A 21681-nucleotide genomic window follows, 5' to 3' on the forward strand; every position below is an offset into this window, starting at 1 on the left:
GTCAAAGTATAGCATGTCTCAAAGGACTGTACAAATAGTAATTTCTATTCAATTTAATCTGTAAAGTCCAACTACTAGCCTTGGAAGGCTTTCAAACTTAAAGACGAGACAACTCTGTCTTCCATTCCACGACTGTATCTTGTTTATAGAACAGCGAGGTGACGTAACGGTGCAACATCTTTGCCCTGCACTTCATCAGTTGCATGGGTAGTTTTGCAGGCTGCCGCTTTTTAAGATTTGGGTCAAATGAATGAAAAAACTGCGGTGGCCGCTGATGGCAGCATGGCTATTTAAAATGGTTGGTTTGTGCAGGATGTCCTGAGTCGCACACGAGACAATTCTCTCTGACCAATCAGTGGTTTGCAGTGTTTGAACTCCTGTCTAATATTTTCTCTACCAAGGTGGTACAAAATACATACCAGGTACTATCAACAACTTTTGCTCATAGAATACCAAAAAAAGAGCAAATAGAGTTGTTTAGAGTCATGCCATACAAAGCAGAAGATATAGGGCTGAGTACTGATCTTAACTGAACCAGCACTATATTGGTTAAAAAAAAAAGATCAAATGCTGGTGCTGCAACGAAAGTTTAATCTTGCTAGGAGGGCAATTTCTTCAGTTTCAGGTGCTTCAACCTCCTGTCTGAACATGGCATTCGAGATGTGCTATCAAGTGCCAAAATTTGGCACTGACTGATGAAGTACCCACATAATTCTATTAGTACCCTAAACCCTGATGATAATGTGGCATTAGATCACACACATGCACATGGACCCTGTCAATCAAAGGTTCCTGGCTCTCCTCGTCAGTCTCCACTTTATTAACACCTTTCTAGTTATGGCCGTTTCCATGGGAACTGCTGTGATGGCAGGACTTCCCCATGTAGTAATCTCGAGTTATGTTTCAAGAGCGTTGGCAAGCACCCACCCTGCTGAAGTGTTTCTGAGCACAGCACTGTCTACACCAAACCTACCACACGGATGCTGATCAGTGCCTGACCCTCATCTATGACCTCTCCCTGCGGAGGGAAGCCAGCAAAAACAGAATTTCTTCTTCACAGTCAGTCAATAACTCAAAACCTGTCAGTGTAGGAGAAGTGTATCACAAACAGAAACTTCTAACTGGCTCCTTAAAGCAGTTCACTCTCAGCCAGAGCACATCGGCAGGGTGCAGAAAGCAAGAAACTAGATGACTAAGCACATATGTGTGTGTTTATGTGTGTGTGTGTAGAGCTGACAACAGCTGATTTATTAAACCGCATATCAACTCATTTGTGCATATAACACTTGCAAAGGATGCAAAGGAAAATACTCTAAATGCCAATTAGGCCGGACTGATTGTTGAAAAAGCAGTCTCCCATGCATGTTTGATTTATTGAATAAGCTGTTGGCTCGGCATCTTTCAATTCTTTGTGTATATTAAATATTGATGAATTGAGTCCAATAAGTACAAGCAATAGAGCAGCAGAGGGGGCAGACAAAGAGATATAAACACTGTTGAGACTTAACAGCAGATGACTCAGTGTTAATTTCTCAAGCTTGAGAAATCATTTGTATTTGGCATTTATGTTAATGGGTGAGATCAAGCTTGAAACAAGTAACCAACAACAGATATGAAGCCTGTTTCTGCTTCTTAAGTTAGACATGAAGCTTGATACTGAGATTTCAATTAATTGTGACACTTATTCTTTGAAATATATGGACATCTCCAAATATATCATCAGAACTAATAAATTAGTGGATTGAATGACACTGGATGATGTAGCAACTTAATGCGAGAGGGCATTAATAGATGTGTGTGTCTGTGGTCCTGAGGTCACATACTGTACACTGTGTCTCTTGTAGATGGTGCCAGGGTCATCCACAGTGGCGTGTTGGCTGTTATGTGTGGCAGTTGCTGTGTGGTTTGGTTTCAGGCCTTTGCTGTACCACTGTAACCTGATATTTGGATAAGGCCAGTGAGTGCAACATGAGCTTAAAGTCTCTGTGTGTTGATTTGTGCAAATGTGTCAGCCTCTGACTATTAAAGCATTCAGCGCTCTTAATACTGTGAATTCTTCGGATACAAGCCGTAGCCAACGATGCCACAAATGCAGAATTAATTGGAAAATAATTGCGTATCTTAATTGCATCCATTCCAAAACATACAACTAGAAAATGAATGACAACAAGCAAAGCAAATAGCAAAAGAGGAAGAGAGAAAAAAAACACAAGCTTTGATTAGGAAGTATGAAAGTATGCCAGGCCAAAAAAAAAAGTGATTAAAACAGCTCAACAATTATTCTCTGCATATAACTATACGTATACCTGTTAAGACTGCAAAACCACACAGCAAACAGACAAAAATACAAAGCATATGTTTGAATAATTGTATGTTCATATGATTTTAAGTAATCCACACCAGTATACACTAAAATCTGGCTACTTTTTTTTCAGTGTTTTGCAGAAATACAGCACATCTGAATCAAGTAGTCTTAGCTCATCCGTAGTGTGTTACAAGATTTCATAGATGTTGGCATGAGGATGGGCTCCAGTCCGACTTTGTGTTCCCTCCCATGGTAAAGGTTATTGTGTGAGGAGAGGAGCACTGATCCAGAGTCTGTACCTTAGGGGCTGTATTAATTGGCTCCAGATGGCCCACATGGTCCTGATAAAAGACTACCTCGCTGCAGCTGGCTCTGTCAGAGTGTGTATGAGTGTGTGTTTGTTTTTATGTGTGTGTTTGTTGCATTTGTGCGTCCATGTTGTCCAAAACAGAGCAACATGTACATGTTTACGTACATGCAAGTGAAATGTGTATGAATGTTTACATGCAGAGATAACGCTTCGCAAAATGTGTATGCATTTGATCAGTCTCTATCTCTATTTATTTCTGTGTGTGCTGTTTGGCAGTCTGTTCAGATCTAATCCATCAGCACATAAAAGAGTGAAAAGAAATTGTGTAGATGCGCAATGATCAGAATGTAGTTGACGACACGGGTATGTGTGAATATGAGCATTACAGCACGAGTACCGCAGAAACAAAGCTCCAAGGTTGATATGTTATAGCACCAAACTTAATCTATTACTGCTTTAAACCGTTAATTAACTGCATACCTTTTATATGGCAAATTAACTTTTTTATTAAATTTACAGATATTAATGCTTAAGACCTTTACAGAACGGGGATATGACGAATAAACATGAAACTTGTAAATACTTGCCTGCGAATATATCACATTAAAATTATCCATACAGGAAGTGATGTGATTTTGCAACACTTGCAATACTTCAGTGAAAGGATTCTATGCGACAAGTTTTGCTTGATGGGACGTGAATTTGCTACAGCGATCCTTTTGACTCAGAGCAGCATTGTTGCATAGCCTGAGCTAATGTAGGTTATTTTATTAAGTTTCCTTTCAATTAAATGCTCTGATTAATATTCAGTTCCTTACACAGTGTTTCAGTCTTGGGCTTTTATTGTGAAAGATAAGTACGGAAGGAGTGAATCTGGTCTGCCTTTGTCAAGGTTTAAAGGGGTTATAAAGACCACTGTTATGGTTTGGACCCTCTTTACCTTTTTCCACTTCCACTTTTGGCCGCATCGAGTCAAGCCAAGCTGCGCCGATTTCTCTTTCCATTATCAGTTAAGACATGCCAAACCACACTGAACCGTGCTAAACCAAGCCATGCCACAAAAAGACCATCTTTGAAATAAGGTCAAAAGAGCGTGCAACCACCTCCAAACAGGTAACGGCGACATCTCGCCAACCGCAGATAACCCCTGACAATCCACCTTCTTGCCTGCCTGAAACAAGCATGTGTTGGGACTAGGGTCGCAAATCGGAAGCACTTTCCTTAATCAATTATTGTCAAAATTAACAATCACTTAATTGACTAATCATTATTTGACAAAAACGTGAATATTTTCTATTTCAAACAATTCCAAATGCGTTTTTCCTCAATCGTAGCTCACAGCAACATATTGGATACATTTTGACAGCATTGTCAGATAATCAATGATTGATTAATTGGTCCTTAAGAACTTAATCGAACATGTGAAATTCAATCGATCGATCGCTTATCATTTCTAGTTTCGACCCAGATCCCTGCTGCACTGGACTGACTTGCCAAGTAAAACGAAACCAAGCCAAGCCAGTCCGAGTGTGGAAAAACAGTATGTGTTGTTGTTTTGTAATTCTCATGAGTATAGGTGCAACTGATGGTTGATGCCTTTATTCACAATATGAAAGCAAAGAAAAAATATCAACCTCATCCCAAAAAAGTCACCTTTTCACTGCGTAACTTTTATCTTCTGTGTGAAAGTAACATTACTCATGACAAAAACAACAGTTTGACCCCCCCCCCCCAGCATGTAAAGGCCTTTAGCCTGCAGGGAGCAGCTACAAGGGTTAAAAGTGCATAGATATATTCAACTTGAGCTTGCATAACCCTTTTTTGTACACATCATCCATTTCAGGCTTTGCTTTGGAAAACTAAACAGTCGTAATTGAACGCTCGCCTCACTCAATGTGTTTATTGCTTTTCTGTCTCCATGTATTTAGGAGAGGGATGGCACTGCCGTGAACTGACCCACTGACCTCATGACCTTCACAAATGCAAACAGCCTCTGTGTGGGCCCCAGTCACAGTGATCATGTGCACACCTAACACAAATAAACCCCATCATTAGTCAATGAGCCAAGGCTGTTGAGAGAACACATTTGTACGCAGGAGTCCACTTATTGCTCGCTATATTTGACTGAAAAAAACATACAGTAGTCCACCGGAACAGAACATAATAACCATGATAATGATGTATATACTACAGTTTTTCCTGTACATTTTGTCAGCATATGGTTAAAATGCTCAACTGCTTTGTGTTAACATCAAGATGAATGAGTGTGTGTTATTCAAAAGTGTGTGTGCGTGTCCCAGGTCAGCTGTGACCGATCTAAGCTTCAAGCAGTCACAATAAAGCTAATATTCATTTGAGATAGAAGATATAGCAATGCCTGTGTGCATATTTAAATATAACCTTGGCCTCCCCCCTCTTTTTTTATTCAATGAAACGATGAGAGGGGAGATGGCCTGATAGGCAGATGTGGAGAGAAAAGACATCTTGACAAAAGATCAAGCTTAGCTGTATCTCTGTGAATATATAAATGCTATAGTAGGTCAGGTGGAAGTCAGCCATTGTCCCCTTTGTCACCTTAAAAATGCTAATGTGCAAAAGTGGTGCTACGCTTAACCGAAATGCCTATAAAATCCCTTAAATTCACCAGCAGATCTTCGGCCAGAGGTTTTAAATTTGTGGTGAATTGCATGGCAGAAACAAAGAATGAAATACTACTTCCTGCTGTGCTTCTTTTTTCCATCTCATGGCCAGAAATAAAAGAAAAACCACTGCACTTAAATGTAGGCTTTGTTAGCAGTCAAGGTCCACTGCTCAGGGCTATTTGCCAACCCCCCTCACAACACATGCTGAACTCAAACCCTATGACCTCTGACCTTGCAGGCCACCCCTGGGAGTGACTGACCAAAGCCAGATTAGGTCAATAAACTTCAGAGACGGTTCTGTATGTGCTTAGCAATCAGGCTAATTAAGACAAAGTCCTATATGTGGACCTTCAGAGACCTTGAGTGGACTTGTGGCCTTGGGGCTGGAGACACAGGAGGATGTGACTCACACGAAAGATCAAGCACAAGAGGAGTAAAGCACGGTTCGAATAAAGGAAACATAGGTAAACTGAATAGTAACCATTCATTTTCTTTGACTGTTAAAAATGCAGATTATTCTGTTATTTTCATGATTTCCAGTTTATCTTGGTTTCTTGTGGTGCAGCTATTATGACAACTAATGGCTCATTTATGCTTAACGTTAAATACGTACACAGACACAAACAGAGCTTTCTGTCTGTACTCCACATTCATTTCATTCGCATTTGTCGCATTCTCTGAAAGTTTGCAGATGCGGACAAAACAGAGCAGTGCTGATGGAGAATGTGGGGGGCAATGTAGCGTTTAATTTATTTCAGCTTCATTGTCATTTTGCTTTACATTTACATGCAGAGCAGAATGAAAAAGTGTTACTCGGAACACTAAAATTATCACTACACTCACTATACATCCCCAAAAAACAACACTGTCATTTTAAATGCCCAGTATGGGTATTAAGATAAGAAGTGCTGTATGATGTTTGCAAAGCACGACATGACTTTAAGACGCAACAAAGACATTTTAAAACTGGCGAACAAGAATGAATAGTGAAAAAAAATCTCTGTTCACATGTCAGGTTGTATTTCACAGACCGCCACGTCCTACAATGCTGCCTCCGTTAAAAAGTACATTATTATGACCTCCTTCACTGTCGCCATGTTTGTTATTGTCAGACACTTCTGACTCTGCTCTCTAGTGCCATCTATTGGCTGTATCTATGTCAACATAAAGGACACAGTCAGGATGTTTACATGCACAGTTAAGTTGAGCTACGGTTATAGCTAATAAGGCCCATTGAATTGGACAACTGTCCCAGTATACAAGCACCAGAAGTGAATCAATTTATTGACGGAAGTATGTCCAACTCTGCCGCAGTAGGTGGCGATATGTGCCCCTTCAGCTAGTTGCTAGTGGACCTTCTTCCGATTGACCTATTGCATCACATACCTGTCAAAAAAACCCACAAACTTTGAGCTGACACAGCAAAAAGTCTCCTCATCTATCCAAAAATGCAGGGTTCCTTCTTATTATTATTTTGTTTTTCTCAGCTTTTTTCTACAAATGTATGCAGTTCAGCATCCAGGTCCAAGCCCACCACAGGGACTGTGGAGCGTGAGCAGAATGCCTGCATACATTAAAAAAAGTTATCCAACCCCAAACCGCATTATCTAGGTGTGTTGGGCCGACTTCAAGGAAATTCGACTTGCAGTCAGACTAGCATGTTCGAAAGTATTTTACAAGTCCAGTTTAAGTTGGATTCACAGTAATTAAGACTTTTTTTTAACATTGTGTAACTATACTGAGTGACAATCTAAAATGAACATCTATATTTATATGTAAAGGGAGAATAAATGAGCCTTAGGCAGAAACATTTAAAAGAAACTGAACTGCACATGTACACACAAGCATTAGCATTACACACACACACACACACACACACACACACACACACACACACAGACACAGATTCTGATCAGTCTCTTGCCAATGCATTTCCAATTTACAGAAGATTCCCAGGTTGAGATGACAAGACTGACCCTTCCAATGGGTCACTGCGCTCTGCAGCGGAGCACCTTGACCTCCACTTTTCAACCGTTTTTCTTTTCACACTCAACATCCAACTGAGCTCTGGCTTTAACAGCACTATGAGGCGTAACGTTGCTTGCCTTTGACGCTTTCTAGCTACCTTTAAAAGCCATATGTTTTACTGGAACACATATCTTTACACACAAGATTATGCTCGTTATCTAGAGGTATCTAAAAATCAGACCTCTTATGAAATCAGATGCTTATTTTAATATCTTGCTACAGTATTCTGAGTCATCTTTTTATTCTACTTATACAATATTCTGAGTCATCTTAAGAGCTTACAATAGATATTTTTTGCAGCTAAAAAAAGACGCACACTATTAAAAGACTTTTCTGGCTTTAGGGTGGCAGCCCCAATTGCTCCAGATACAAAAATAACAGTATACAGTAAATCCTGTCAACCATTTAGATTCTGTTGTCACGAAGCACCACGCAAACCAGTTGTAACATGGTTAATCTGTGCTACAATCGCAATGCTCACACTCGTGTTTGACAGTGATTATGGGAGCGAGTCTGTGCGATGAGTGACATTATGCACTGTGGTGGATGGTTAATACCGCTTCACCCTGCCATTTCAGCCGAGCGGAAGGCTTTCATAAAGCTGCAGCCAGGCAGCGACAATGAGAGGAGAGTTTAGAGGAGATTTTGGAGACTGACACGCTGACATGCAGGGGTGAGTCACTGACAGACTGACAGAGGAAGGGGGAGACCGAAAAACAAAGACATAGACAGTTTAAACTTTATTGGAATGAGCACAGACAAAGTATTTAGTGGTGATCCAAATTTCCCTGTTACTTGAAAGACACAAAAAAGCTACAATTTGACTGCAAAACCAAAGATGCCATTCTAGCTGACTGGCTAAAAGCTCAATGGATGCCTACATGTTTGTGCATTTCAGGACCTATCCTAACACTAACTACTATGAACAAATGTAGCATTAGGTGCAGTACATATAGGTTCCCTCACAATAGCATCTAAAGCAAATCAATAGACACATAATGGCCCTCTATTAACACACACATTTGCCGTGTGTGAGTGCAGGCCTGCGCGCACATGCATGTAATCCCTCATAAATGGAAATGGTGATTATGCATTACTGACAAGAGTCATTGGTTACGCTAGACAAGACAAGTGCGTGTGTGCATGTATGTGTGTGTGTACGTGTGTGCGCCTCTTTGTGTGTACACACTTGGCATTCATTAAGTCGAAACAAAACAAGCGGCAGCAGCTGAGTGTGTGAGTGTGTGTCTTGGCTGAGACAACAGAGAGAGCAGATTCAAAGAGAGCCAAAAGTGGGGTTCAGTAAAGAGAGGGAGGGAGAAAAAAAACAGAGACACAGAAAAGAGGGACGCAGAAAGAGAGAGAATGCAGAAATGAAGTTAAGAAGCCTGTTTAAGAGGGCCACTCAACTTGTGATCCACACACACTCTAGTGCCCACACTTTTACAGTGTTTCAGAAGTCTTCAGTGTTTTAAACTCACACACAGTTGAACTAACAGCTGAGTTGCCGGGGGCAACGCCATGAAAACCTCTTGTAAGGATTAATCAGATGAGGTGAAATAAAATGCATCTTGATCTTTTTTTTTTTTTTAATCCATCCAACATTTTAAAACTCACATCAGTTTAAGTGCTTGAGCGTTTTTTATATTTATAGGCCACAAAGTAATGACCACTTAAATATTCTTTTAAGATATATTTTGCAAGATTTTCCTAACAAACAATGTACAGACTTATACTAAAGCAATCATCACTTATGACCTACTAGAAGTCCGTGGTGGTGTATTTATCTGCAAAGGATCTGCCCTATGCCTTTTTTTCTGATTTAAATTTCTTCATATTTTGCTGTGTTTAGGATGTTCCTGTGCATGCAGGTAAGGTCAGAAACAACCAGGTGCCAAACCATAACAACTAATCAATTCATCATTTGGCTGTCAAATTTTAAATTAATCTCAAAGTTATTTGATATTCGGTTTATTCATTTTTTTAAAGTATTGTATTTTTCAGTTTTAAAAAAGTCACTATTTTCTGAGTTCCGCTTCTAAAATGTGCATTTTTTCTGGTTTCTTTACTCCTCTTTGACAGTTAACTGAATGTCTTTGCGTTGTGAACTAAACATTATATTTAAAGACATCGTCTTGGGCTTTCGGAAACATTGATCAATATCTTTCCCCACTTTCTGACATTTTATAGAGCAAACAACTAATTGATTTTTTGAGAAAAGAAACCTGACAGAATTGTCGATAATAAAAATAATTGTTGTTTGCAGTCCTGGAGAGCAGCAGCAGTTTAACACTGAAAAAAACAAAAAAACAAAAAAACTTAAATATAGAGAATCGGGGGTTGGCTTTCATTTCCACATATTGTTCACAACCAGCAGCACACAATTCCTGCATAGTTCACCTATAAAAGCATATAAAAATCAAAATACCTACAACATATTCTCCAAAGTATATAAACTCAAGCCACAAAAAGTCATAAATCATGAAAAAGAAAACCACATGGGAGTTATGTTTAAACTGAACCCATGAGAGCAGCAACAGTAAATTAAAACACCAATGAATGAATTTATGACTGTGCAAGATGCTGACAAAATGCCAACTTTATGACAGCTTACTGGAGAAGATGCTTCAGTGGCAGCAGGATGTTTTATGGCTCAACTAAAGACTTCCTTCGGGGGTAACACAAAAGTATTGCAAAACCGTTTGAGTCATCCATACAAAACACAAGGCTACCTGCCGTTCTCTGTTAGCCAAAGCAACGACTTCATGGTAAAGCCCGTTTAAAAGCCTGTTCTGGGACGTGTCACAACACCTCAGCGGATGGTAAACACACTCTTCAACCTAAATCAAATGTGGGAGAGGAGCAGAGGTGCGGGGAATATAAGTAGGTCAGTAAACCATGGCAGTGAAAACGAGACTGTGTGGGGCTGTGGATGTAAGTTTGTGCGCAGGGCCCATTTTTGGCAGGGGAACCCCATTTGGAGAATATGGTCATGCTGGTAGGAGAGGGCTACAATGAGCTGGCGTGTTTGACGGGATGTGCTGCCAGTCTCTCCACCAATCTCAGGAGCATGGGAAGGCAAACACAGAGTTGATCTCAAAGACTTCTAAAGGCGACCGCTTCCTGCCAAAAATCACTCGCACCTGTCCTTCTGTCTCTGCCTCCCTTCCTCTCTCTGCTGCTCCTCCCTCTCTGCCTATCCCTTCATCCTCTCTCCACAGTGTGAAACTTTTTCTTCACTCGAAATTGGAAGCAGCTACGCCGCCCGCTCCTCCCTTCTGTTTTGGCCAGTGCCAGGTGTAAAAGCTCCTGGCATCGTCTCAGTTAGGCCTGTTCAGGAACAGTGCGGGGCAGCCATGCCAGGGCACTGGAGTCATCCTTCACACATAAAGCACGCACACACACAAACACACACACAAAATAAAGCTTTTTAAGAGGGCATGAGGCATTGCCAAGTACTGGCTAGGCTTGTGTTTCATTAGCATCAGATAGAAAGCCTTTCTTCATTCAGTCCTGCTGTGTGTATGCGTGTTTGTGTGTGTGCGTGGAGGGAACTAATGAAAACCACTGAGCAAGCTGGCCTCTAACTGAACTCCACTCAACACACAGCACTACAGGCCATCAGAGCTGGACAGAATGAAAGTATGAGAGTGGCCTTGTTATATATTATTCCTTCAGCGCTTTTCTTGCTCAGCTGGTAGAGAGCACAGTGTTTTTGCTGTAATATAAGCCAGAGGGTCACAAGGTTTCACTCTCTTTCTCATCGTCAGGCCATCACCACAATTATTCACTAAGTGAATGATTCAACCTCATTTATCATGTCTGGCTTCAATGTTTTCTGCTACCTGCAGAAAATGATTGTCCTTTCTTTTCTAACACTTTTTTTTCCTTTTTTCTTTATTAGGTTTCAATTTGTATCTTAAGTATGTTCCATTTTTTCCAGATTTTTTTACATGTTGTGTGTATTTTATTATGTATTTTAATGTATTCTATTTTAGGATCTTTCTGACTTCTGTAAAGTGTTTGAGTTTCTTGAAAGGCCCTCTATAAATAAAATGCATTATTATTTATATTATTATTATTATTAAAGATAGAACATGGGGTGTTTTGCATTTGAGACAACTTTAAAAAAAAATAGCTGAATAAACACATTTACACAAAGGGAGAGTTTTTTGGGGAAATATAGATTTTCCACTTTTCTAGATTTCTTTAAATTTTGTTTCCTGTAGCCTCATTGAAAAGGTAATACTTTCCATTCCAAAGATTTCATAATAATATCATAGCAGCATCTGGCTGATCATACTTTTACCTTTATTTCGTGCTCAAGGCTATATGATTTCTACTATATCACCAACTTTTCCAAACAGCCTCCTGAAAAAGTTGCTTATCAGCTGCTTCAGAGGCACGCTCTTCTGTTTCAAAGCCAGGTAGATGAAAGCTCGTAACGACCGAACTCAGATTTGGAGGTTACAGTATCGAATGACAGCTAGCAGGACTTAGGCAGGTGCTTGACACGCAGTGAATGGAGCCTGTATGGGCTGCTCATTACAGAGGGACATCTGCTGCCGTCCGGCCCCCCTCCCCTCAGACTCCGCCCCTAGCTTTACACTGATGCTTTGATGCCCTGTCAATGTGTGTGTGAGAGACCAGCGGCAGAACAAAACAACACACACAAGCACACGGGCATGCACCCACACTTTCACACACACACACACACACACACACACACACACACACACACACACACACACACACACACACACACACACACACACACACACACACACACACACACACACACCTGCCACCTACAGTAGCCGGCTGCTTGAGAAAAAAAATGTAAGAAAAAAAGGTGGCTGCTGAAAATATAACAATGTAATTGTGCATTGAATGCTGTGTGAGTGTGTGTGTGTGTGTGTGTGTGTGTGTGTGTGGTGTGTGGAGGCAAAAAAAACCCAAAAAACAAACATGAGCTTTGAGACACACACCAGCCATTTTAATCTGATGTACACTCTATAGAGCGTGATTATTTGTAAATCATATTTTCCAGCTTGTGATTTCAAAACCTGCTTCGTGCCGAATGCATTCGAAGCATCACATTTTCCAAACACCCTTCATTCCATTTTCCAAGAACATTTGTCTAAGAGGGAGCAGGGTTTTTGTACCAATCTCTCTGAATATGCTTTTTTTTATTCCACAGATGAAATCCATTTCAATAATTCACTTGTGATATAAATGCCTTCTTTAAATAAATTATGCCGGCCGGAAATTAACAGCTTATTGTACTCGGCAACAAGTTCAATTTTTAAATGATTCATTTGGAAATGCATGGCAACATTCCTTTAAGTGGCTAATTATAAAAGACTGAAATGGCATTTGCGTTAAAAGACGGGGGGGTGCGCTCATTAAAAGACCCTGGCGCTCTTTTAAAGGGTGTTACTATTTACACTTCTCTGTTGACTGTCATCCTCTATTACAGGACTAATAGACAACTTGCTCTCTTCTCCAAATTTTTCTGAGCTCTCTTATGAGTGAGGGAGGAGGAGGAAGAAAGAGAGTGTGTACACTAAGTATATAAATCAATGCAATGAGCAAAGTAGCATTGGAACATTCTGCATTGATTTTACAGAGGATGCTGTTAGAAAAGATACATGGGAACACAGAATGAATTACTCAGAGAGAAAGAGAACAAATGAGAAAAAATAAGATAAACAGAGAACCTGAAAACAGCTGGTATCATGTGGCAGCTTCTTAACCTCAGAGCTCAGGAAATTCATCACAACTAAGCTGCGCTTACAGTCCGTAACATGTGTGCAAAGTTTCTCATCACACTCGCAACCTCACACATTCACGCTCAAAGTATCAGCAGCTGTTGGTATGAAATCACGTATACGAGGCACCGACAGCCTAGCAAGTCCACAACAATACAAGATTCAGGGCTCTGTAAAGCTCTTTAATGACCCAGTGACTCACAAACAGGATTAGGAACCTTACACACATAAACCGCACATGCTGTCTCACCTCTTCTTTGCAGGGCCGTCCTCGCAGTACTCGCGGCTCCCATGGCCCTGAGAGCGCAAGGATCCATCTTCTTTGTGGCTACCCTTTGACCCCGAGCCATTCAGCTGCCCATTGGATAAAGAACCTGAGGAGAGAGGCATCGAAGGGGTTAGCAGCAAATATTCTTTTAAATAACAATTTTTCTATGAATTAATTTTCAAAAAACACACATTTTTCTCACTGTCTACCCGAGTTTACCTGTATTCACCCTTTGTCTGAAACGCTCTGTTTTAGTGCCTGTTTCTTTAAGCACCCCTCCAAAAAAAAAAAAAGGATCGTCTGCTTTGATTGGCAAGCATTTCTGATTCCACATCTGCCCTCTTGGCGTCTTGCAGATGGGAAATGACTGTAAAGACTGCAGCTGCAGTTTCTACCTATATATAGTATAGTTGTGACATCACAACTTTATGGAAGTCCTTACAGCTCGTTTAAAGGCACAAATTCTGAGTATGGACTTCTCAGTCTATTGAGCTTTTGACATTTTGAATTGAGTATTTATTTTGCAAATATACCTGGTTAAAAAAAAAGCGACATGGAAATCTGTCTTTTTACAATATAAGACCTCACCCCCTGTTGCACTGAATTCACGAGGAAACCTTTTTTCTCACCTCTTCATGTTGAATTAAGAGCCCATAAAAGTTGCACATTCTTGATCGATTACAGTCATGGGGGTCATGTTTATCCACAGTAAACTATATCAGAACATCTGTTTACAAATGGTCACACAACTTGTGCAGTATCATCCAAGTCTCATTTATCCAGCTGCATGCTCAGTTCTTTCCAAATACATGCATTTTGCTTAAAATTTCAAACACTTGCATAAACCATGCAGGTGCACTGCTCACCCAAGCATGAGACTATTTATGCAGAATTTATTCAGAATGTTACGGTTTTAGCATTAAAGCATGTGTTTGGGAAGTACTGAGCATATTACTTGATAAATACAACTTGGATTATATTGCATGAGTTGTGTGTGAGTTTGCGAACACATATTTTGATACAGTTTTGCTGATGTTTAACATGGCCCTCTATTAAGTAAAGTCATTAAGAATTTTCTTAGTTTTTGGATGCTTCGTTCAGCCATTAGGCATGTGAGAAAAACAGTTGTCTTAATAAATTCAACATAACACTGGGTGAATAATTGATATACAAATGATCATTAGGGTGGGTGAAGTATTCTTTTAATATTGCGTAAAAAAATATAGCTTGAGTCTCCAGGGAAAAAACACTTTTTTTATCTGACAGTGTTAATAAAGCCTTCTGTTTTTGTCTTTGATTTGATTCAGTAGAGAGGGCTAAAGGCAGGGTAGAAACATTTCTTTTGATAAGATTATGGTGGTTGTGCTTTATCTGACAGTGTACAGATCGTGGAAAACAGAAGGAAGAGAGAAAAATAGAGAGAAATCCAGACTGTATAAATACACTGAGCTCCTGAGCCGAAAGCCTCAGCCAGCGATGCAAAAATAGTGACACATCTCTCCTGCGATTTTGACTGACTGGCACACAGTCCTTCACATCACATATTGCCACAACTATTGCAGCATAATAGTTTCACAGTACGGACACAGTTATTTATTCACTTTCCTGTCCATATTTTCCCTTGTCAAATGCAACTGTTTTTCTCTGCTGGCTTACGTGATGTCTGCCCTTTGACAAAGAATTAGAAAAAAAAAAAAGAAACAAGCCCGAGGCAGTGAAAGAAGTGAACAGATATTGCCGGACTTGACGTTCTTAGTGAGCCCAATTGACAGAGCTCTAATTAAATATTTAGCAAGCAACTCAGACAAACAAAATAAGCCCCCAGACAGATTCTGAAATCAAAAGCAACAACAGGCACAGAGAATTCAAATTAGGTCAAACAGAGGAGTGGAAGTCAATGGTAATTAAGGGAGACAACCAAATTAAACAGCTATCACAAGGCTTGATTTCCTCATGGGCAGTTCTTGCAATTCTTGGAACGTGTCACACGGGCCTGTCGGATTCAACAGCGCCATGTGAATGAGCAAACTTATCAGGGGAAGTTCAAAGCTTTTCAGAGTTATTTAAAAAAAGAAAAGAAGAATGCAGGAGCTGCCAAGGAGACTGTAACCACCTGGAGACAAGGTGAAATATCACTTTGCGGCGCTGAAAGCTGAAGATTTATATCAGCGAGCGAGCAAAGCAGCAATCAAATATTTGACACTGACAGTAATTCATCACATTTTACCCGTTTTGACCCGTTTTGACAAGCATTCATGGCCGACTGGACTTTGGTATGGCAGGTTGTTAAATTATTCACGTTCATTTTGCAAAAACAAATGATGACTCACTTAACATTTAAGCTCTGAGTGGATTGTTTGACCATGAACGCCGCTGTCATAAACCCTTTCATTCACTTTTACACTGGCATGTCACTTTCTCATTGGCTGAGGGAACACCCAGCGAAATTCCATTTGACTGATGCTTCGGAGGGATGTGTCAATCACCCTGCACTGCAAACTCCTAATGGTGGGTGTCAAAAGAAAAATAAATTAAGATAATAACGACAGTGGAGCACGGGTTAGGATAAGTGGCAACTTGAATGATATCCTGTTAGCGAGGAGGCTACTGTCGAACAAGCCCGGGCATTGTGTCATGTGAGAAAGATGGGACGAGGGAGGGGAGTAGTGAGATCAAATGACAGCGTAGGAGACAGGATGAAGATGAGCAATTGTAGAGCAGGTAAAAGCAGTTTTCAAACATGTGATTTAACTGAGATTTATAAATGTGCTTTGGGCTGAATGAATACACACACACACACACACACACAGCCACATTTTCTCATTATAGACACACAGGCGGTTGGCTTCCCTCACACATGCAGGGCAGGTCAGTACCTGAAAACCGGAGGTACAGTCATCAGCCACGCATCGTTGCGGTCAGAAAGTTAACAGGCGCCGGCGAGATGAGTAAGGCCATCGCACTGCTGGCAATGCTTTATGTTGGTGTTGGAGAGCCGCAAAGTCTATAGGCCAGTGGTGAATCACAGCCTCACAATGTCATGGTTTGCACGAAAGGCTCACATCCGCGTATCTTTAATCAATCAAGAATTTCTCTTACAGGACCGTAGTTTTCCCTCACGTGCAAGAGGGATATATTTTAATATGAAAAAAAAAGACTGAGACAGATGAAGAAAATATGAATTTTTCACCATGAAAAATTATGTATTCATACATTTGGAGGAGCTGATTAACCCTTTGAAACCTGGACTGACATCACTTTTCTTGTGCTGCCTTGAAATGCCTTTTGCAAACTTTTTAACCCTTTGAACTGTGATCAGATTGGTTTGATTTCTTTCAAAAACCACGAGGAAAAGGACAAAGACCAACATCGCAAGAAACGTCCCATAAATTGCAAGAAATAAGTAAAAGGTGACGAGAAAATACCTTTTAAAAAAAGAGAGGAGGATTATTAGAAAATTGTCAAGAAATTGGGAAAATGTCCTAAATTCTGTATTCATAATTGTCAGAACTTTATATTTGAATTATGTCACAGAAAAAAATCTCTATGTTATTTCTTTGGCTTATTTGTAGGTAATTTTCTTGTAACTTGTAATTTATTTATTTATTTTTCACTTTGTTACTGTCTTGTTAAAATTTGCTCGGGTTTCAAAGGGTTAAAAATGATAATTAGTTGAAGCACTACAAACAAGACGATGCAAAGGGTATAATCATGACTTCTGGATGGTTTATTTTACCATTGAAACTTTCACCGGAGCAAAAAAATGAAATAGCTCATTAACTTTAATTGTGCTCAGAGAATGACTGACGCATGACGTCCCCACAGAACACAAACAAACAGGCAGAGGCCCATTCCTCCGCCCCTTCTCCCCCCCGCCTTCCCCCATTCCTCCAAAGAGCTGTTTGACATATGCTGGTTGCACATGAATGCCCATCTGAGGGCCGGAGCTGGGAGTCTTGGGAAGGCAGAGGGGCTGGGGATGGGTGAGTGAGGCAGACAGGCAGGGAGCCAAAGGCTGCGGCCCTTAACTCAAGGTCCTGGTGCTGGCGGAGGCCTGCGACATGAGGCTGGGGTATGGCAGAGGTTAAGACTGGGTTGAGATGGGGCAGCTGAGGGATATGCTAGTGTGCCATCCCAGTGGCTGCTCCTATGGGGGTTGAAGGGTTTCTAATCAGATTTATGCGTGCTTAACTAAGCCCATCGCCTCACTATGTTCACCTCTAAGTCTCGAGAGAGCAGGAGGGAGTGAGCAGAGGTACATAGCGTAACATGGCGTATCACAGGGCTGAGAGGAGCCTATTAGTGTGAGCTGCAGTAATAAGAGGTACTGTAGCAGAGTAGAGGTGCCAAAAGGACAAAAATTCAGAATGGGGGCAGAGAGTGCCTTCTTAGGTTCTTGATTAGGAGTCGATTGATTTGTTGTTGTTTTATTTTTTTGTCCTGGGCTGATTCTGGTAACGATAACTAAAGATACGAGATTCAAACTCTATTAAAACATATTCCAGCATCTCACTTCATTTGTTCAAGAACCGTTAAAATTTTGAAAAATGCAACAATTTCTTTTCTTTTCTATTTTTAAATAGTTTCTTACTATTATAAATAGTGTCATTTTGGCCATTTTTAAAGAAAACATGCCTTTGAAAGAAAAAAACCTGCCCAAAGTTTATTTCTATAAAAATGACCAAAAATAAATCTTAAAAAAACACCTTTTTTTATGAAAACATACCTTCTTGACCCATTTCTTAATAATAAGTAATTGAGAAGAGCCATAACAAATATTTGGATATATATTTTCATTGAAATTGAAAATCTCAGTGTCAACACTAAGAATAAGACAAACTCCGACACAAAACTTTGTTAAAATGCTTTAAAGTATATGGTAAATGTTTAATGTTTAATGCTGAAAAAGAACATTTTTCAACATTATAAGTAGAACCATTGCTCTCTCCATGCTGACAGCTTTGCATTTTTTGTAGTCTGCCTTCCCTGGTGTTGTACAACACTTCCAGAAGCCAAGTGCACTTTTAGACCTTTTCTTCAGCACATCTTCCCAGACAGAGAGGAGAGTTTTGATGCAAAACAAAACATCTCTTTGGTCATGAAGCCCAGTGTTGCTCTGCAGTTACTTACTTTGTCAGAGAAGTGTACGAACTAAACTGCAGACGGAAGTTTTTACTAACAGAGAAAAACAAGAGTGACGGCTGACTCAAAGGGTCCAACGCAGACTGAATGTGCATCAGCACATTAGGGATACAAACTACAATAATCTGGTCACATCTCGCATCTAGGCGCTTCTTCTCTAACTCTTTCCCACCTTGCAGTTCTCATACTAATACAACTGAGGTTATGTCCAGTAACTACCAATGGTGGATGAAGTTCCTGAAGGCCATACTTTACTAAAAGTACAAATATCTCACCAGAAAATGACTACAGTAGAAGTTAATCTCATGTTTTAAAATATTACTTGAGTAAAACTCTTACAGTATCTTATATTAACTTAAGTATCAAAAGTAAATTCAAGTTATTAGATGTACTTCTGTACTGAAAGTAAAAGTACAAATAAATGCTGTAATAGAAAAGAAAAGAAATTTAAAGAACACAAATCAATTTTCTTCTCTCCCATTCCTGCATTTGTGTGTCCATGCCCTCTTCCTTCCTCCCTACTCCCTTCTTTTCCTGTTTTGTAGTAACTAACAGGCTTCATGGAAATGTATTAGGGTAAAAGTTTACATTTTATTAAGGAGATGTAGTGGAGTAAAAGTGAAAGTTGACAGAAATATACAATCTCTAAGTTAAATATAGGTACTCTCAATACAGTATTATTACTTCATTACATTAGACCACTGGTAACTACTTTTATTAACGGCAGCACAATACCAGTCGAAAGACTAGCTGTTATTGAATCTTCATTGTATTGGATTGTAATGTTTATTATAAAGTCAGTAATATATGCGGCCTTACACACACACACACAGCTCGGCACACTCACCAGAGCAGCACCAGTGGCTGAGAGTGGTGACCATTGACAGAGACAGGCGGTGGCATCTGAGCCAAAGTACAGCATTTCTCATTGATTTATTTTATTGGCTATCTGATTAAACAAAACGCTGAATATCGCAGCCAATACTCGGTTGATCGTTATTCTCGATTATACTTACAAACACAGGCTTAATGAGAAAATGAGTGCAATGCCGTACCTAATGCACAGGGGTCAATATACAGTGTTTCCACACATTGGCATGGACAAAATTTCAGAACTTTCCCAAGACTTTTCGAGGACCGAAAATCGTTACTATTCCCAATTGCCCGGCATTTTTCAAACATACAAGATTCAACTCTTTTAAATCATAATTTCAGCATCTCATATCATGTGTACAATGACCATCAAAAATTTGGCCAAATAATTTTGGCCAATTTTACATGCCTTTGAAAAATGAAAGAAAAAAAAACTTGCCCAAAGTGTTTTTCTATAAAAAAAAATGTCAAAAAAACCCCCCAGCAACAACATATATATAAAGCAATTATAAAATTCTCAGGTTAGTGAATATAAAGTAATCTGTGTTTTGACTTCCTCCTCATAAGTGGACAATTCTGTACAATTTGCAGTTGGAACTCTAATGTTATACAAGACTTTAATCTCCCTTTCCCTCTCTGAACAAGAGCACTAAAATTTTCTCCCATGCCCTTTGTTCAAGTAATCCTCTGTGCCTGTATACAATTAAAATTGCAGGATAATATAAAAAGAAACAATGGGTAGTTTTATTTAAGGGAAATTCCCCGTAGTATCCATTCCCAGAAGCTTTTCAGAGTAAAAGCACATACTGCTAATTGACTGCCTGGCAAGAGGATTCAAAATAGCTCCAAATATATTGCTCTTCCCTCCAAAACCGGACCCGACAGCGTTGCATGACACTTACCGCAAGCCAGAACAAAACCATACAACAATGTGCAGTTCAGAAACATGTGCTTTGCACAGTTCAAAGCAGTAAAATGTGAAGCATCAAAGGGAAAGATGGGGCTCTGTAATGGCTCGAGCTGTTGCGTAAAAAGAGCATGCGAGGACTGAATAGATGCAGTCTCATTTTTTTTTTATTCGATACCTAAAGTCCCCCTCACTCAGCTACTGCGGTTGTCTTATTCATCTCCTTTTATCCTACTTTCCATCAATCCCTCTGCTGGTATTCCAGAGAGAAAATAGAGGGCCCGCACAGTGTTTTAGCTGCCACGGCTGACACTCCGGCCACGCAAAGGGCTGGCGGCATGGGAAATGCAGACAGACAGCAGAGTGACAGCAGAGCCAGCACTGAAGGAAAGGGGACGACATGCATAAAAAAAAAAAAAAGAAGTAGGAACGGCAGGTCTCAAGACGGGCAAACAGACAGGAGGAGAAAGAGAGGGGACAGTTAGAGAAATGGGCAAACAGGGGAGCCCTCTCTCTTCAGCCCCTTCTGGTTTTTGGCCAGCAGCCAGCTCCTCCATCAACGGCACTCAGGGAAATGGAGAGGGAGGGAAGGAGAGGATAGCAGGGGGGAGAGGAGAGGTATGGACGAGTCTAGCAGGGAGAGATGGTGATGTAAGGAGGTGCAGGAGGAAGATGCAGCTGTAATGATTCGGAGAACTGGCAAGGGAGGCTGGGAAACAGGAAGGGAGGGCGGCAATGGAGGAAGAATGAGAAAAAAAGGGAAGGTTTGGCTGACAGATACTGTAGGTAGTTAAGACAGGACAGGAAGGACAAAGCAGAGGGGAGGGAGATGGTGTGAAAAAGGGAGACAGATGGAGGGAAAAAGAATGGCGAGAGGGGAGCGAGGGGATGTGGAGATACATAATCGAGGAGATTGAGCAGCGGGAGGGAGAGAGGAGACAGGAGCTTGCGGAGAAAGGCAGTAACCAGAGTCCTATTGATGTGTAATGAAACCCTGCATCGGGGGAGAGACAACCGGAAGGACAGACAGGATGGAGGGAGACAGGAGGAAGAATGAGGTTGCGATGGAGCGGGAGAAGGGCGAGTGGGTGAGCAAGCGGAAGCCGGGACGCAGAAGGGCATAATGTCATTTGTTAAATAATGCAGGAGGCGAGCGGGAGAAGCAGGAAGTGTGATGGACACAGAGATGGACGGCTGCCAACAGCGAGAGGTAAAGTGGCTCGGGGAGATGGCATGATTGCGGGCTATAGGCAGGGAGAAGGCTGGGTGGGTGGGGGAGGTACGCTGACACACACAAACACGGACACACATGCAGCTGACTGACAGTCTGCCACACCCCCTTTAAAACAGATAGCTACTGCTGCCACACTGTGACGGAGAGAAGAGGAGGAGAGAAGGAGAGGCTGGATGGAGGTATGTGGGGAGGGAGTCAATG

At 40.7% G+C, this 21681-nt stretch overlaps 1 protein-coding gene across 1 annotated transcript in view; it reads right to left on the bottom strand.

Moving 5' to 3' along the window:
• jarid2b (jumonji, AT rich interactive domain 2b) overlaps positions 1-21681 on the bottom strand; it is a 144873-nt gene that overhangs the window by 51416 nt on the left and 71776 nt on the right. The window contains exon 3 of the mRNA XM_042506788.1: positions 13307-13430. Within this exon, the coding sequence (XP_042362722.1) occupies positions 13307-13430 (124 nt within the window). The remainder of the gene's footprint in view (positions 1-13306; positions 13431-21681) is intronic.

This window comes from Plectropomus leopardus, chromosome 18, assembly GCF_008729295.1.
Source record: "Plectropomus leopardus isolate mb chromosome 18, YSFRI_Pleo_2.0, whole genome shotgun sequence".
Lineage (NCBI taxonomy): Eukaryota > Metazoa > Chordata > Actinopteri > Perciformes > Serranidae > Plectropomus > Plectropomus leopardus.